Source organism: Bufo gargarizans, chromosome 1 (assembly GCF_014858855.1).
Source record: "Bufo gargarizans isolate SCDJY-AF-19 chromosome 1, ASM1485885v1, whole genome shotgun sequence".
NCBI lineage: Eukaryota > Metazoa > Chordata > Amphibia > Anura > Bufonidae > Bufo > Bufo gargarizans.
This window is the reverse complement of record NC_058080.1, coordinates 669,668,937-669,689,499: the sequence shown is the minus strand read 5'-3', so window position 1 is coordinate 669,689,499 and position 20,563 is coordinate 669,668,937. Positions and strand designations below refer to the sequence as shown.

Below are 20,563 nucleotides of genomic sequence, written 5' to 3'. Positions count from 1 at the left end.
AATTCAGACCCTAGACCAGACTTCTTTATAAATCCAGACGCCAAATTCAATTCAGACCTAAGACTTATCACACGCTGCTCCCCAGTTGTGTCCTCCTCGGCTCCAACGTCCATTGTACTGGGTCCTGACACAACTCTACATTAGGAGCTGTCTTAAGGCCTCATGCACACAACAATATTTTAGACTGCATTTTCCGTACGTGGACACATTCATTTCTATGCAGCTGATGCCATCCATGTGCTGTCCGCATCCGTGTGGTCGCTACACCAATTATACAGTAAGGCCTCATGCACAAGGCCGTTGGGCGGCCGTGGCCGTATTGCGGCCCGCAAACGGCGGGTCGGAAATCCATAGCCGCCGGCCGTGTGCACCCTGCATCACGGATGCGGATCCATTCAAGTGAATTCTGGAGATGCGGAACGGAGTCACGGACCGGAAGCACTACATAGTGCTTCCGTAGTGTTTCTTTCCGTTGTTCTGCACCACAAATAAATATGACATGTCATATTTTCTTGCGGTGCGGAGAGACCACGGACCCATTCAAGTTGAATGGGTCCGGCCCACTGCACGGATGCTGCCCGTGTATTGGGGACCGCAATAGATAGATAGATAGATAGATAGATAGGAGATAAATAGATAGATAGATAGGAGATAGATAGATCGATATATATGAGATAGATAGATAGATAGTTTGTTCACATGATGCAGTGCAGGATATGAGTGTCTGCCCTTCTATTGAGACCACCATAGTAGTGTGACACTGTACACAGTCAGTGCTCTGTAGAAGACATCCAGAAGTTGCTGCTGTCTTGTCCTGGGATCCTGCACAGACCTCTGTAATAGACACCGTTTCCTTCTCAGGCTTTCTTCTTTTCCACAAGCAGATAGCTGACACACAAGCTCCTGAGTGTCATTTACAACGAATTAAAATTGATTATTGTCATCAAGCTAGAAATAGGAAAATGTTAGATCTTTAATTATGAAGGGAGGCTGGAGGGTCTGCTTAAAATGAACAATCCAACACAAGAGACCAGCAATAGGAATAATCACATTCTACATGCTGCAGGGTTCCTACTCACTCCCCTTATTGTTTGTTTTTATAATGTCTCTTTATAAAGTGAGACCCCAACCCCCTAGATTATAGAGATGTGCCAACTAACACATACATAAGAAGAGATACAGGAGATAAATAGGACACAGGCAACTCATCATATCAATAACTCCATGAGAGACAAACATAGAAAAAAAGAGGTGGATAAAAAAATATAAAGGAAAATAACATGAATTTATATATCCAAGTTAATGTGATGGATAAGAGATCGACAGATGTTAGATAGATGGATACATAGATAGATAATAGATAGATAGGAGATAGATAAGAGATAGATAGATAATAGATAGATAGATAGATAGATAGATAGATAGATAGATAATAGATAGATAATAGATAGATAGATAGATAGATAGATAGATAGATAGATAGATAGATAGATAGATAGATAGATAGATAGATAGATAATAGATAGATAGATAGATACATACATACATACATACATACATACTAGATAGATAAATAGATAGATAGATAGATAGATAGATAGATAATATATATAGAAAGATGATAGATAGATAGACAGATAGATAGATAGATAGATAGATAGATAGATAGATAGATACCCGTCCATTGATGCTGGGCAGCAGACAGTAATGGGTTAAGGTGAGGCAGTGGAGTATACCCCTGATTTGTAGTCACTGTCGGTAGACCCTCAGCCCTGTATATGGTTTGAGAAGGGGCTGGGGTGGATTTATATCTACTTTAGAACATTTTTTGTACTTAGTTAAAATGGAACTAAAATAGAAAGGAAAGGGCAGAAAGAAGCGCGGTTTCCTTGCTCCAGGCCCCGGGCAGATCCTCTTGTACAAAATTCAATCTCTATTTTTATGAGTGGTAAACTGTCTAAATAAATTGTATTAGGGGCCGACCAATATATTCTCTGGTAGTTCCCTTTGTTCCAGTTCTACATGTGTGTTACAATCTAAAACCTATTTATGGAGTAAAAATCACTGCATCCGTCATAGAAAATCCGGTTAAGTTTGCTATAAAGTGATTTTTCAAGACACTTCTTACATTTCACATCCCTGGTGATAACACTTGACTCTTTTATCCTGCACAAATCTACGATAGATAGATAGATAGATAGATAGATAGATAGATAGATAGATAGATAGATAGATAGATAATATATATAGAAAGATGATAGATAGATAGATAGATAGATAGATAGATAGATAGATAGATAGAGATAGGAGATACATAGACATATAATATATAGATATAAAGATTGATAGATAGATAGATAGATAGATAGATAGATAGATAGATAGATAGGAGATACATAGATATATAATATATAGATATAAAGATACATAGCAGATAAATTATAGATAGATAATGGTCATGGTGATCTATCTGTCTATCTATCTACTATGTATTTAAATTTTCTATTTCATATCTATCTATCATATATCTATCTATCTTATATCTATCTATCTTATATCTATCTATCTATCTATCTATCTATCTTATATCTATCTATCTTATATCTATCTATCTATCTATTATCTATCTTATATCTATCTATCTTATATATATATATCTATCTCCCATGTATCTGTATCTCAGACAAAGCCCACCGGCTCGGTTCTTTGCACTGCTGCCCCCCATCCCTCCTCTGGTTGTCAGCAGGGCTGGTCGGGGAGGAGGGGGCATCTTCCCCTGAAAAGAAATGATTTAGTTTGTTTATAGTAGCAGAAAAATCAAGAGCAATAGAAAAGTGATAAAATGAAGCGCTCTATCAATCACTGGCCGGAGGGTAACACAGATTGATCCTCCTCTAATAACACCTTATTGTTATTACTGCTGTCATGTGGCCACATGTAACTATTACTGCAGGATTTATGTCCTGACCCCAGCATTCTTCCACCACTCTCACTCTATTACTACTACTGATAATAATAATAATATTATTACTACTACTACAATTGCCGCCACTCTTATTATTGTTAGAACCATCATTATCATTTATTTATTTTTTATCATTATTATTATTATTATTATTATTATTATTACTATTATTATATGAATACATGTGGTGCAACTACTGTAAATTATTTCTATTATAGTTTTAGCCGTGCATTATTGCTATAATGAATTCGATGATTACAGTTTTTATTATTGATTTTAGTAGTAGTATATTGTTGTTATTGTTTACATCTTGTATTATTTCTATTGTTATTACTTTAGCTATGATAGAAGTAGTAATACTGTACCCTAATATTGCTTGTAGCAGTAACATCAGTGTTGGTAATGTTAGTACAATTTTATTTACAATTACTTATAGTAGGAAACAAAATTAGGTTTCTCCAACAATATCGCGATACAGATGTTGCATTCAGTTGGATTTTTATATATCAAGTACTAGAAAACCAAAGAATGAAAAAACAAAAAACAAAAACAACAACAACAGCATATAAAAGATAACAAGTAAAGCTGCAGATACCGTGATGAGCAGGGAGCACAGGGACCGGGTAGGAGATGGCAGGGAGCACAGGGACCGGGTAGGAGATGGCAGGGAGCACAGGGACCGGGTAGGAGATGGCAGGGAGCACAGGGACCGGGTAGGAGATGGCAGGGAGCACAGGGACCGGGTAGGAGATGAGCAGGGAGCACAAGGACCGGGAAGGAGATGGCAGGGAGCTGTCTAAGGTACTGAAGCGTTCAGACTCAAGAAAAGATCTTTCCATCAAGATCTGCAACTAAGGCTTTTGCAGAATCTAAATATCTAAATATCTATGTATCTCATATCTATATCTATCTACTATCCATCTGTCCATATCTATCTATCATCTATCTCACATATATCTCTGTCTGCCCATTATTTATGTATCTGTCTATTTATCTATCTATTTATATTCTATCTATCTATCTATCTATCTATCTATCTATCATCTATAGATCTCTCATATTAGTTTTATATCTAGATCTCTCATATTAGTTTTATATCAATCGGTATATAGCTATTCTACCACTTTCCTTCTCTAGCAAATGAGAAGAATGTGACTATTAACCCTTGTTTTCCTGCAGTTCTGTACCAGCCAGGGCACATCTTACCAGCACTAGTGATCTGACATGACAACCACAACTCTGCTGCACTGTCCAAACTCAACCCTACCATACATCTTCCTCCTCTATCTTTCCCCATGCTCTTGTCCTTTCCGTCCGCCCCCCTTCGGCTCCCCAGGGCCCCCACCCTGTGTGTGTCTGCAGACCCTGGGTTCATCTCTAGGTGCCTGGGAGCGCTCCCCAGCCCAGTCCCTGCCAGTGTCACCATGTGGAGGAGCCCAGGCGGCTGAATAGGGGGAGAAAGTGGCCAGATTTGCTCTGACGCCTCCTTTGTTCATCTCTTGTCCAAAAAAGACAAGGGGAAGAGCCCCTGCATCTGCTGCTGCCACCCCAGCGTCAGGCAGGCCGCCTACAGCCCTGTGCTGGGTCCCTGCACCATCTCTCTCCTCTTTATACTTAGGTGCTAAATGAATATTCTTAATTGCATCACATAAAAATCAATGTTAATCAAGGGGAGGCTGTGGCTGGATGGTGCACCCGGCTCAGGGTTCTTGTAGTGCAAATAAAAGGAAGAGACAAGAAACATCAGCAGAGATGACTTGGAAAGGCCACTGTGCTGAGCCTCAGACACAATTGAAACGGATTGTTTGCAGGCGCATCAGAATTGGTACAGAATTTTGCACTTAATTTCCTCACTTATCATTTACAATAAGAAGCTCTGGCTTTGACAGCCAAGTCTAAACAGTAGTAAATTAGTACAAATTTAGACTGATTTTACTCTAATAATCGTAATAAAAGCTTATAGATTTGGCACTAATTACATAAATGCCTAATGATCTTGAAAATGACTCTGGTTAGAAATATATTGCTAATCTAAACTTTGTTGTTGGCTGGGATTGAAGAATCAGAGCATTAGGGATGCTTGGCTTCCCCTGCTCACAGCCCTGCACACTGCTCCTCTACTTTGCACAGATTCAAATGCAAAGGAAGAAGATTTACCTCTATTTACTGCGTGAAATTGACTTTGTCTGCGCACAATCCGCAGGTGTGTACAGGGATCTACTAGCAGGGGCACGAGGGGCTCTGCTCAGGGCATGAGGTGTGGACGACGTGGCTGCAGCCCAGTCATTGGAGAGAATATCAGCAAACCATGTCGTGACATAAAGCAGGATGAATGGGTGAAGGTTAGGGGGGAAAAAAGATCGCAAAACAATGGATGTATATCAGGAAGATGGCGGCCTGTGCCCATTAGATGGGGGCTCTGCTGCTCCAAGGACACGGCGCCTTATTGCTTCAACCGGAATGTAAGAAACCATCTCCGGAAAACGGTCAAATGAAATGTAGACATAAAATAAAGCAGAGCTGAGTTTGTCAGATGTAGGTATTAGGACCGAAGGAAACTCACAATAATATCTAAACTCTATGAGGAATCACAATGTACAAAATGGAAAAATCAGCTCTATCTATCTATTTTCTATATATCCATATATTTTCTATAAATTATCTATTTACCTATCTATTTCCTATTTATTATCTATCTATTTTTTACATACCCTACATTTTTCTATAAATTACCTATTTTCCTATTTTTCCTTCTATCTATCTAATCAGTCATCTCATATTTTTTTGGTGGGGGACATTATATTTTTGAAATGTCCTCCCAATACAATAGATCATGTCCTGACGTATATAGACAATCAAATATACTAAGTATATATCTATGTCATTTCCATCTATCATTTAGCTAGCTTCTTTTATCTATATATCTCTATCTCATGTCTATATTTCCCTCATATCTATCAACTATCTAATATATATATATACAAATACATACACATCAATTTCCTATAACTCGCTATCTATTTTCTGTTTACTTATGTCTATCTCATATTTATCAATACTGTTTCTATTTATCTATTTAGTTTATTCTATCAGTTTATCTATTATCTATCTATCTCATATCTATCTTTCTCTCATATCTATCTATCTATCTAATATCCATCTATCTCCTATCTATCTATCTATCTATCTATCTATCTATCTATCTCTATCTCATATCCATCTATCTTTATCTATCTATATCTATCTATCTATCTATCTATCTCATATCTATCTATCTCATATCTATCTATCTCATATCTATCTATCTATCTCTATCTATCTCTATCTATCTCATATCTATCTATCTATCTATCTATCTATCTATCTATCTATTATTTATCTATCCATCTACCTCACCCAGACGTCTCTATCAATAATGATTCCGGCATCAGTTTTAGCGCCCGTTAAATGATCCGCTAAATTTTATCTATCACCCTAATGTAACCCTTCAGGCTCCTGATAGCCAATAAGAAGCTGGCCATTTTTTTAATTGATAAATCCGAACTTATTGTCAAATAACTAATCAAAGAAATAGTGATAATTGCCGACCGTTTAGGAAATAAGCATACATATGATAAATCGGTAGAAAACTCAAGGAAAACTCTAATTGGACTAAATGTAGAGTAGTAGTCATCATCCTGATGGTTTTATTGCCTTCATTGGAGAAATGGTTAATTTGTATTATTTATTCACGTAGGATTCCCTCTGATCTCCAACAGATTTCGCACATTATACCTGGCACCGGGTACGGTCCAGTGAGTGTTGGCACGGGTGCCAGGTCCAGATAAGAGGGCATATTTGGAGTGGCAGCTGCTGGGACCTGGGCTGAGGCTCCATTGAGGGGCACGGAGCCCCTGCCCCCAGCCTGGAGCTGCAGCACTTGCACTGGGAGCTGAGTCGGTGACATTTGCAGATCGCTCGGTGATTGGTCGGCGGTGGCAGCCCTCACCCCGGCACTAAGCGCCTCCCCGCCTCAGTAAAGGACATTATAATGCAGGGGACCCCCCTTTTTAAGCACAAACCGAATTTTCTTTCATTTAGCCTATCTATATCTATCTATCTATTTTTATTTGGAGATCGTTAAGCAGCCGGCAGGATTTGGGGGGGACAAGCTTTCGCCCTGGAGCGGTGCGCGATGCTGTCTCACGCCGACCTCCTGGACGCCCGACTCGGTGAGTTTGTGCCACCCTTCTCCCCTCCCTAGGAAAGCGTCAATTTGTGCCTGATTCCGCCTTAATGCTCTCTAAATGGGCTAATTCCTTCTAAAGTAATTGTGTAGTATTAAAGTTTAATTTGATTTAACTGCAGTCTTATAATCCAGGCATGCGGACATCCGCGGAAGCCGCTGGTAATTATATTTACACGGAAAGAACTTGTTACTTCCGTTTCTGTTTTTTTTTGCCTTCTTTGAGATGACTTTGTTTGCTTTTTTATCTGTGCCTTTGGCTTCGGAGTGTGAGCACAGAGCGGCCGCGGAGAAGCTGAGGGCTCGCTCCCTGGTGATGCACTGGTTGCAGAAGGGACACAAACTTAGTTTCTGGAGTTTCTCCTGCTTTTCTGATTGCCTGTGCAGGATACGCCTGGTCCCCCTGAATATACAGATCTGCTACTAGTTAGCATTACTCGGCATCCTGCAGCTTTAGTAGTGCCCAGATCATGCCTGTCTGCCCGGGTGATTCATAGGGATGGTGATGACAGCAGAATAACTACATTTAGGACCATGGATGGTCAGGGATGTTGTGTGCCCTCCGAATTGTTCTCCAGTTTATAATATACTGAATCCATCTTCTGACTGGTAGGGTGGATGGTGGCGTTTCCCAGTCTACTATGACTGGAATTCTTGCATTGACGAACGGAGTAAATAGTGGTGCCATAGTTCTCCACAGTCCATGTATTATAGGCATAGGTCAATTTACTGCCTTTTATTAATGCACATTTGTGTTGACTGATATGTATTGAAGTGCCCTGGTATAGTATTGACTTATCTTGCATTCTTGATACATAGTTGGCATGCTGGTGCCAGGCACAGCCGCATAAACACCAGTCACTAATTTCTAGTATGGCTGCAATGCATGGTAGGGCAATGGGGGGCTCCTAGTATACTGACTTAGTCTACAGCTCATTGTGTGTACCCTTGAAATGATGACTGGTAGTATAATGGGGGGCTCCTTGTATAATGTTCCAGTCCATAGCTCCAGGTATGTAACCTTTATAATGATGACTGGTAGAGTAATGGGGGTTTTCTTGTATAGTGTCCCAGTCCAAAGCTCCTGGTGTGTACCCATTAAATGACCAGTAGTGTAATGGGGGTCTCCTTGTATAGTGTCCCACTCCATAGCTCCGGGTATGTAACCTTTATAAAGATGGCTGGTATTATAATGGTGGGCTCCTTGTATAATGTCCTAGTCCATAGCTCCTTGTGTGTACCCATTCAATTATGACTGGTATTATAATGGGTTGGGGGGCTCCTTGGATAGTGTCCAAGCCCATAGCTCCATGTATGTAACCTTTATAATTATAACTGGTATTCTAATGAGGGGCTCCTTGTATAATGTCAGTCCATAGACCCTGGTATCTAACCTTCATAATGATGTTTGATATTATAATGGGGGGCTCCTAGTATAGTGTACCAGTCCATAGCTCCTAGTGTGTACCCTTGTAGTGATGACTGGCACCCATGGCATGTCAGATGGCAGTCCTCAGGCCCCTGCTCACCTCTCCTCTCCTTCTGTGCAGGAATGAAGGATGCAGCAGAGCTGCTGGGGCACCGAGAGGCGGTGAAGTGCCGCCTTGGAGTGGGCGCCTCAGACTCTGTGCACCCGGGAGATCTGTCTGGCAACGCTGACCAGGTAGAGGGCACCACCTTGCTTCCCGGGGAGGACATCACCAGCGTGGGATCCAACCAGTCCTCACTGGCCGTCAGCTCCAAAGACCCCGACAAACAGCAACAACAGAACCCCAACCAGTCGGGTCAGCAACAGGGTCAGAACCAGGGACAGCAGAAGCAGAAGAGGCACCGGACCCGCTTCACCCCGGCCCAGCTCAACGAGCTGGAGAGGAGCTTCGCCAAGACCCACTACCCCGACATCTTCATGAGGGAAGAGCTGGCCTTGAGGATCGGGCTGACCGAGTCCAGAGTCCAGGTAAGAGGGGGTCAGCACCTGGTGGCATTGATACCTAGAGCACAGGTCACATAGAAAGGAGCCAAAATACATTTGTAGGAACAGAAAGATGTAAGTGAAACATGTCTGGCCTCAAATTCGTTTTAAGTCCTTATTATAGTAGTAAATCTGTAGAAATGCGCTGCCCATGGTGCTGAAATCAGGGCCGACCACTGCCGAGCCCTGTCCCCTATTCAGCTCATGCCTGTCACACACCAGTTACCAATCTCCCTCTTTAAATATAGCAGTGTCCAGTTTACTAATGTACTACCTTGCAATAAGGCAGAAATTCACCCTGGAAATAACTAAATCCAGTGTTTTTTCTTTTTTCCCTGCGCAAAATCCACATTGCAATAACCAATTCACATTTCTATAATCCAAAATAATCTAATCCAATAAAATCCTGATGTCCTGTATCCGACTATGCTAATATACTATTACTATATAATAATCAACAATTATTTTATATTATTTATTATTAATCTAATGTTTTTATAGAATGTGCTATAAAAAATAGAAATAAATAAACAACAAAATAATAACACACTTCTCCCTAAATGAACAGTAAACATCACACGTTAGTCGGTGCCTATTTTTTTTTATTTCATATAACTTATATTCTTGTGTTACATCAGTTAATTTGAATAATTATTAAATATTTTGTTGCTTGGAATAAATTAAGGATTCAGTGGAAGTTAATTACACAGTGAAGCCCCGCGTCCATATATTGTGTAATAAGGGAGATGACACTCAGCCCTATTATCTCAGCCTCAGCCCAGGATCTGCTAGCGGAATATAATGCGCCATTTGCAGGAATTTGCATAGAAGGATAATTGGCGCACAGTCTCCTCCTGGGGACAGATTGCCTGACATCTCCTTGCGGTGTGATCTGCCCGATGTCTTCTCATTCCTATAAATGCAGGAGGAAAACACAAGTGGTAATGGTAAAGAAGAAAATGGTGCAGTTATTAGCGGCGGATTATATGGCGGGCATTAAAAATAATAATCGGGAGCTCTCTCCTGCAGGAGCATGCCCGGGCCGCCGGCTATAAAAGCTATTCGGTTTATGGTCGCCATTATTAGAAACCAATTCCACCATTATTTATTACCCGGGATGGCTTATTAAGCAGCAATGTGAAAATCATGCAAATGATGCGATCAGATGCAATATAATAAGCAGAATCATTAGTCTCTCGCAAGGATTAATTCACTTTCAATATGATATTTACATAAAAAACAGATCAATGGGGAAAAAATAGAAGTTGTGTAGAATTCCAGTGTGATTACATTGTCAGACATACTGAGGGGTAGGAAGAGTTCAAGTGGGCCTTATAGAAATATATAGACCCCGACGTGTAGAAGTAGTACCTGTGTGTGTGAGTGTATATATATATATATATATATTTACAAGTGTACAGCTGGGCCTTCTATGCCTTTATACACCTCTACATGTACGAGAGTGTGTGTGTTTGTGTGTATACAATCTACCTATATCATAGGTATGCATATATATTGTGTACAATAATATTAAATAATATTAAAATAATTATATATTAGCAATATAAATGCATGATTATTATTATTTATTTTACTCACATATATAATTTTATATATTAAACTGGGTGCACACACAATCTGCACACACTTTTACATTTGTGTATTTATACAAGAGATAAATAAATAGACATATAGATATTAGATAGCTAGAGATATGTGATAGATAGAAAGACAGTTAATTGTATTTTATTTATTTTAATAATATAATTGTATAATTAAATATATATATATATATATATATATATACTTATACAAGGCCCAAAGCAACAATTATGTTGCAAGATAGATAGATAGATAGATAGGAGATAGATAGATAGATAGATAGATAGGAGATAGATAGAAAGATAGATAATTGGATGGATAGATAGATAGATAGATAGATAGATAGATAGATAAGTGTTTGATATATCTGGGCGTCTATTCTCCCCATCCCTGATGTGGATTTCCCACTACATGAAGTCTACAGGCCTGTCCCATGAACTGTGTTGTCAGCTGCCACATCTTAATAGGGGACAGCCGAGGCTTCTTTCTAATGGGATGGAGAATTGCATGTTCTCCTCTCCAGCACTATTAACGTGTAATGAATTCGGCCCCGGGTTCACGGATGGCTGATCGAAATGAACCTGAGATCCCAGCAGTTTTAATACAACTCTCCAGATTTCCTACCAAATCTTCACATTAATCATCTCCCAGAGTAAGATTGCAATGAGGTCTTCATAAAGGTTGTCTCCGGGAATATCAGGCAGCCCCCTACCCTTCCCTGCAGCCCGGCTCCTATCCCCCCTGTGCTATCAACGGTTCATTTACAGTGCACCAATTAAACGGGCAATATATTCTCAAATACCTGTCCAGTATGTCTATATTCCAGCAGTGTGACCCCCTCCCCCAGCACTTTATACAGGGTTCTCCAGGTGGTAAGGAGATCTGCGCTGCAGCTCAGGAGCCTAATCCTTCTGTACCATAAGTGCAGGCAGTGCATGTCTCCCCCTATACAGCAGGATCTCTCATTCTCCCCCATGGCTTCCCATGATGAACACTATAAGTGCAGGCAGTGCATATCTCCCCTTATACAGCAGGATCTCTCATTCTCTCCCATGGCTTCCCATGATGAACACTATAAGTGCAGGCAGTGCATATCTCCCCTTATACAGCAGGATCTCTCATTCTCCCCCATGGCTTCCCATGATGAACACTATAAGTGCAGGCAGTGCATGTCTCCCCCTATACAGCAGGATCTCTCATTCTCCCCCATGGCTTCCCATGATGAACACTATAAGTGCAGGCAGTGCATATCTCCCCTTATACAGCAGGATCTCTCATTCTCCCCCATGGCTTCCCATGATGAACACTATAAGTGCAGGCAGTGCATATCTCCCCTTATACAGCAGGATCTCTCATTCTCTCCCATGGCTTCCCATGATGAACACTATAAGTGCAGGCAGTGCATGTCTCCCCCTATACAGCAGGATCTCTCATTCTCCCCCATGGCTTCCCATGATGAACACTATAAGTGCAGGCAGTGCATGTCTCCCCCTATACAGCAGGATCTCTCATTCTCCCCCATGGCTTCCCATGATGAACACTATAAGTGCAGGCAGTGCATGTCTCCCCCTATACAGCAGGATCTCTCATTCTCCCCCATGGCTTCCCATGATGAACACTATAAGTGCAGGCAGTGCATGTCTCCCCCTATACAGCAGGATCTCTCATTCTCCCCCATGGCTTCCCATGATGAACACTATAAGTGCAGGCAGTGCATGTCTCCCCCTATACAGCAGCATCTCTCATCCTTCTCCATGGCTTCCCATGATGAACACTATAAGTGCAGGCAGTGCATGTCTCCCCCTATACAGCAGCATCTCTCATCCTTCTCCATGGCTTCCCATGATGAACACTATAAGTGCAGGCAGTGCATGTCTCCCCCTATACACCAGGATCTCTCATTCTCCCCCATGGCTTCCCATGATGAACACTATAAGTGCAGGCAGTGCATATCTCCCCTTATACAGCAGGATCTCTCATTCTCTCCCATGGCTTCCCATGATGAACACTATAAGTGCAGGCAGTGCATGTCTCCCCCTATACAGCAGCATCTCTCATCCTTCTCCATGGCTTCCCATGATGAACACTATAAGTGCAGGCAGTGCATGTCTCCCCCTATACAGCAGGATCTCTCATCCTTCTCCATGGCTTCCCATGATAAACACTATAAGTGCAGGCAGTGCATGTCTCCCCCTATACAGCGGCATCTCTCATCCTTCTCCATTGCTTCCCATGATTCTCATCCTTCTCCATGGCTTCCCATGATGAACACTATAAGTACAGGCAGTGCATGTCTCCCCCTATACAGCAGCATCTCTCACCCTTCTTCCCATTTCCAGCACTTCACAGAACGCTTAGGCTTCAGCCATTTGCACTGATGGTTAATGCTGGGCTATCAGCCCTGATGGATGTGCTGGGCAGCTCTACTAAACCATGACACATAAAATGATATTTTGTCTGCAATTCTACTAATCCTCCCAACATAATGGAGCTGACGTCTCTATTATTCACGAAATGTTTACATCCTTAATAGCTGCTGCATTCCTCTAATGCTTCCCAATAATTCCTTCTGTCTTGTCTTCACTCGTTAAATACAAAACAATAGCAACACAATGAGAACATTGGACCTGAGATTGGCTTTCAAGCAGATGCTGAAAAAAGATAGGCAAGGGCAATGGTTGTGTTTACTAAGAAAACCACCATCAGGTGCAATGAGCAGGTCAGGAAGGGATCTTGAGACTTCCAGGGTGGATCAAATCATCACATTTTTACCTACACTGTGTATATTAAATTTAATAAAATGTAGCTATAATGTACTGCAATATCATTCAGAATATCAAAATAATAACATTCCTAATATTACATCAGTTTAATAAATAATTATTACTGTAATATGACAATATAATGCACACAATAACACAACACAAGTAATATGACACCATTAAACAAAAATTATAAGCATATGATAGCACATTAATATAATACACGATATTGTGATTAATTAGAGTTCACAATAATCATAATATCGCCCTGTTCTAAAAATTAACAGGCGTAATAGATATATGATTTACTAGAGCATAATAGTAGTTATATCTAATACATCATAGCATCATGTACTTATAGTATCACTCAGTAAATTACAACGTGTGCCTATGAAATAGATTTATGGGCCTGAAATAATGATGATAATAATAATAATGATAATAACAACAACAATAATATTTATTTCCTACAATAAGATCAACTGTGAAAGATCAGTTTTAGGATATTTTTGTTTTCACTCAAAAAGGAACGTTATTGCTGTTTATTAAAGATAATAAAAAATAAACTGATTTGTTTAAAGTTGAAAAACAAAAACATGAAAATCGGAATGGATCAAATTGTATCCCTATATTCATTATCATTATTTCTATTATTTTTTTCTAGATTTTGAATTTATTCAGCATGAATGGGACATATTATTTTTCATCCAAATTAATCGTCCCCCCCCCCCCCAAAAGGAATTAAAATGCTGAGATGGAATTAATAAATATTTTAGGTGATTATAATAATGTAAAAATCAGATAGCAGCTCTATTTATATCGATCATATAACAATTTAAGGCAAATAAGTGTATGAGCCTTTAACATGATTATATAAATATAAATAGTAAAAAAAGGCTATCATAAAAGCTACAAAAGAAAAGCTGTGTGGAATATCAAATTTGTAATTGCACCATAACTCAATGATGCTTTGTGAAATAATAAACTGTTCTCTTCCACATCAGCAAAGAGTTTATTCTGGGCATTTAGGGCAGAGTATTCCTTCCAAGATTCCTATATGATTAGTATTGCGATTATTATTATTGTTATTGTTATTATTATTATAATTATTATTAGTAGTAGTATTAGAAGTAGTAGTATTACTATTGTCTTCATCTTCCATATCCCCGTTCATTCTAGCGGTGGTAGAACAATAGACATATGAGAACACATAGATGAAATCACACAGTGTATAATACAGTAGATACACTACATATACCCCTGGAATCAATACTTTTAGAACATAGATTTTATTTTAGGCCATGTCATTCTCCAGTTCATACCAGTGACCTGCGGTATTTTCGCCTCTGAACGACATTATAATATCATATTAGACCCCAGTGTCCAGACCAGGTTAAATGTATTCATAGATCACATACAGAGAAAAAGCTCTGCCAGTGTACCCCTTAATACACCCCTGACCCCCAGGTCCCCCAGAGCCATCCCTCAGGACACCCAGCCTGCTTATACAGGGTGAAGAGGGGGAAATTGTATTGTAGGATGATGGCAAAGATCTGAGATCTGCTTCTTGTAGAAGAGACTGGATCAGGCGGCCAGAATACTATTCATTCTACCTTCTATACTAGAGCAGTGATACAATACACAGGTCTGAGATCATCATAATAGTCATATGATTTATTATATCACTTGTATATATATATATAGAAGAGAGGGAGATTGTGTTAAGGCGAGGTGGAGAAATACAATTCTATCTATCTATCTATCTATCTATCTATCTATCTATCTATCTATCTCTCTCTCTTTCTTTCTTTCTTTCTTTCTTTCTTTCTATCTCTATCTATCTAATATCTATCTAATCATATTTGGTTTGTTGGGGAAATTATATTTTTGGAATTTTGTCCTTCAAATACAATAGACGTGTTCTGACAATGGACATGTTTCATTTATAGACATTCAAATATACTAAGTAACTAGACAGAAACGTGTTATTTATATACACACTACATGTTTACATGCTTCAAATGTTTTATATATATAGATATATATATATCTATATATATAGATATATATATCTATATATATATATATATATATACAACAATAATAACAATTGTATCTAGTCTTATGGAAATCTGTCGCCTACTCACTATAAAGTGAATGACCTCCTTTTTATATCACCATATTATCCTTATTACTGTTATTATTATTATTATTATTATTATTATTATTATTATTATTATTATTATCATCATTATTTCAGTATTCTTTGTTATTTCATGCCAGCCTGATGTCTCTTTCTAGAAATACATTATGACTACTTTTCGGCATTTTAGGGCTGTTTCGACATTTAGGGCTGTGCACTGATACCTATTATACAACCTCCTAATGTGACCCGAGGCCCCCGCTATCTGTACAGGGCACAGTGGGCACAGTGGGCACTATCTGTTGGGGTGAACATGATAAAGGAGACTGATAATAATAGAGGTCTGTCTCTTTCAGGTCTGGTTTCAGAACAGACGGGCCAAGTGGAAGAAGCGCAAGAAGACCACCAACGTGTTCCGTTCCCCGGGCACTCTGCTGCCCACCCCAGGATTGCCCCAGTTCAATTCAGCTGCGGCGGCAGCGGCAGCGGCAATGGGCGACAGCCTGTGCTCCTTCCATGCCAACGATACCCGCTGGGCCACGGCTGGAATGGGGGTCTCTCAGCTCCAGTTGCCCCCATCACTTGGAAGGCAGCAAGCAATGGCGCAATCTCTGTCTCAGTGCAGCCTGGCGGGAGGACCCCCACCCGGTTCCATGGGGTTGTCCAATATGGGCTCCAATGGCACAGGGCTGCAGTCACACCTCTACCAGTCCGCCTTCCCTGGCATGGTGCCCACCTCATTGCAGGGTCCCAGCAACGTGTCAGGTTCCCCGCAGCTGTGCAGCTCCCCGGACAGCAGTGATGTGTGGAGGGGAACCAGCATCGCCTCCCTGCGCCGCAAAGCACTTGAGCACACAGTCTCCATGAGCTTTACCTAATACCCCAGGTCCCCCCCTGTCCTCTGCTCATTCATCCATCTCTAGTCCCAGGACACCCCAACAGTGGCTCCCGGAAAAGCCACCCCAAATATGTCCCAGGTTAGAGGTGGCAACAACCTGCCCAGGTTTCCCCCGCACCCAGAGCAGCAGCTGGCCATGACAATACAAGAAAGCCCCCCCCCCAAAAAAATCAAACTTTAGGCCTTATACCCGATTCACACCTTATTTATTGGTCCCTAAAATTATTTATTTAATTAGTATAACGGGTAGAGGGCTATAACCCATGGTCTGGTTGCTGGGAAGAAACCAGTAGGCTTGTCTGATTACAAATGCTGCTTATACTGGGTTGACAATGGCCAGGATGGATCTAGGGGTGGTTATTAAATGTGAAATGGTTTAACCCTTTAACTTTCCCAGTATTTTCATATTCCCCCCACCCTGGGCTTACAAAAGAAATCCATTTTAAGCACAATCTTTTTTTCTCTCTCTCCATGCTGATTGTCTCCAGATGGATTTCTTTTGTGAGAAAGTCAGCGACTCCTACTTCTCTCATAGAAGAAGCCAATGCCCGTTTTGTAAAACTTTTTATTTCCTATAGGTAATACTATTCGGTCCTAGTTACTTTTCTAGAGGCAAAAAGCACTTTTCTGACGATTAGCTGGCAGATTGCCTTTCCTCTAAAGCATTGCTGATGCCAGTGGTGCCCAGCAGGGGAGTGAGTGGCATCCTCTTGGCATATGCGATTTCTCAACCCTGGACTTTGTACAGAAAACGAATCAGCTTTTTCTGCATGTGCTGGTCAGATACACTTACAGAGACTGGAGGCTATTTCTAGTGGATGGACACAGAAGATGTGAGATGATAAGATGTTTTGTGTAGATAAAGCATTCTTGTTCTATGCTGGTCACCTTGTGATATGGTTTAACTTATTGTCTGTGCTAATTTATTGATTTTATGTTTGGTTTCCTTTCTTAAATGTTCGAGCCGATATGAAAGCTATGATTTGACTTTTTTTTCTTGACGAGTTTATATCAATTTAATGTAAATGACAAATAAAATCATTTTCAGTATGTGAGCTGGACAATGTGTCATTATGTCACCATAGGTGTAACTGGTCTGTAGGTGACTGTGTGGAGACAGAATGGCATCATAAGTAACTTCTGCAGGCTACAGCAAAAAGTTATGTTGTGCAATGGTTCTTTTTATTTGGGGAAAGGAGTATTTTCTTTTAAGTATATGTAATATGTCATTTGGCCTCTAGGGGCGCTGTGGCCAGCACAGCAGATTATGGGAAATACCTTTTTCATCGTTTCATTAGGGCATTTTCTAATGAAAATATGGCAGTTTTACTCCCATCGCACACCTGCCTTATATTAGGTATATACTCCTTAAACTTAAAGCACAGTAATTTAAAACAAAGTACAGTAGCTAGTTATAAAAAAAAGTGTTAGTAATATAATTCACAAAATGTATATTAATCATTTTAGAAGTTTTCACAATTTGATATAAAGTAATAATTATGGGAGTTTTCATTATGTGATATAAAGTAGTATTTTTGAGGGTATATATAAATATATTTTTTATTCCTTGTCTGTGATCCAAAATGATTACCCTTACAATATACAAAATTAGCTAATTAAAGAAACCGATAAATATGTAATAGGATTAAAAATAACCTGGACCAGTAAGCAATAAGAACTGGAGATCTCATTTTAATTATGCATATGGCAGGTCATTAATACTGTCATTCCCAAGAAGTAGAATTGCCATATTGTCTTTTTAATAGAAACATGATGAATGATAGTATTCCGTACCTAGATTTTTTTGAAGGTAACTGTGGCCATCCAGCACTATAAGTGAGTAAAATATCTTTTGGGAGGTAACTGCGGCCATCTAGCACTATAAGTGAGTAAAATAAGGAAGAAATCACTAAAAATAATAGAAAAAACAATTTCTGTTTCAGAAAAAATGTGTTGTAGAGAACACTGAGCTACAACCATATTAAAGACTCATAGATATAGTTTTCATTGCATATATTTTAGATAGAATATTAGCTAGAATATTTTAATACAATGCAGGGTTTTTCTATTGATAATGACAATATAATCAGATTTCACAGCCAAAATGCAAACAATTGAATCATCTATTGCATGTTCCCTACTAATACATAAATATGTATTATTTTATTTTTTATATCGCTAATTAATATAATGCAACAACATTAAGGGAACATAGATGATAACATTTGAAGTTAAAACAAGTTTATCGGTGAGGCTTCAGCTTGAGTCAACCAATTATATTCAAAAGGTTTGAAGGTCTAGCACATGAAAATTATTTTTAAGCCCCTCAAAAAACTGGTAAATATTTTTATTGTAGAAATTTTCTGCTTTTAGAAAATGGCAATGATAAAGGATATAAAAATATCCAAAAAATATAAAAAATGGGCCATGAAAATATTTACCTCATTTATTCAAATTTTCCCTTTTCGGAATTCATTTAGTTGTTTGCTTTCAACGCTTGAAAATTCGCTGGCCAGATTGAGACCTTATGTATGTGACCATGGTTCCTAAATACTATTGAAATATTTTTCAAAAGGGCCAAATTAAATAGGTGGTTTATAGATATTTATTTTACGTGGAGTTCAGATAAAAAGAATCACAGCTTGCTCCATCGGTTGCTGTACATAGGACCAAATTATAGGTGGTGGGGAACCAAAAGGATGCAAAAATGTCCAGAGGTTGATCCAATGACTCTTACAGATAATCTAATACAGATATTGGAGCATCCAAGGTCTAATAGATAAAATATGGACCCATCCTTTTACACATTGGATGTTGTGGTCTCTTGATTTCATTGTACATAGGTCCAAGTTTCCCCCGAGAAGTACGGAAAACAGACCTTGGTCTGAGATAGGGCACTATACATGGGACTGTATATGGTGTGTACTACAGTTCCATATTTGACCAATATTATGGACAGAAATGACAATGGTTATGTGTGTATAAGGCCTAAATATTCTGCCTGACAGATTTCAATGCAGATTTACATCTTCTGGGAGATCATCATCCACACACTGTACATCAAATAATGGAATGATTAATAATATCTTCAGTGATGATTTTATTTCAACATCTGGATTATTATAGTAAAATTGAGTACATATAGGCTAAAGGCGTATGACCTGGGTACATATAGGCTAATAGTCTGAGTACATACAGGCTGGCAAAGATAAAAATAAAGTTTATTGGTAAAATATATATATCAAAATAGAACTCTACAAAGATCCTGCTAATCACTGTGACAGAAAATAATTAAAAATAAAGATATAAGGTGCCTGTAACTGTATTTAAGGCCCTAAGAAGAAAGGCACATATTTTTTATATTATTTTATGTTTTTACATACCAATATTTTTTTTTAAATTGTATTATAAATCATCTTCTTTGTCCTACCATGGATTTATGTTCATCTCAGGCAGGCTTTTAAGGAAATATATCATCAGAAAATTACACAGTATTCAGTTTTTTTTTTATAATAAAAAAATTATAATAAATAAATATATTTTTGTTGCCTTTATTCTTTTATCTGACTATCGACTAAAACATTTTGAGATATTTCAGGTTTTTCCACTGGATTATTGTTTGAAATCTCTTTTTATTGAGCAGAGAAACAAAGATCATCGGATAATACAAGCGCAATAAAGCGAGCATCACATCACAATCATATTTAAGTACAGAGCATCAAAGGCATTGCCTAACAATACAAGCTAGGATGCGATCACCGCTTGTCTAGGGCTAAAGGGTCCACTGGATTATTGGACAATAGGCCAACACTTTACATTTTATGCAGTTCACTTGTCAGCTTTGCTGTATAGATTGGAATAAGAGTCATCTCATTATCATTAGATGGTGCACAAAGTATTGTCACATCGAGTCTCCTGCGCAGAATTACATCTAATTAATGAAACTAAAATGAAATACATAATGCATTCCATTTAAACAGTTTACTGTTCATTTTG

The 20,563-nt window shown here is 39.0% G+C and overlaps 1 protein-coding gene across 1 annotated transcript; it reads left to right on the top strand.

Annotated features, from left to right (window-relative positions):
* Window positions 1–7,139: 7,139 nt before the first annotated feature.
* On the top strand, window positions 7,140–16,547 carry LOC122936104 (orthopedia homeobox). Its single transcript, XM_044292125.1, has 3 exons — window positions 7,140–7,176; window positions 8,741–9,147; window positions 16,026–16,547. Exons 1-3 carry the CDS (start codon window positions 7,140–7,142, stop codon window positions 16,545–16,547), a joined length of 966 nt encoding a protein of 321 aa, XP_044148060.1.
* Window positions 16,548–20,563: the final 4,016 nt, after the last annotated feature.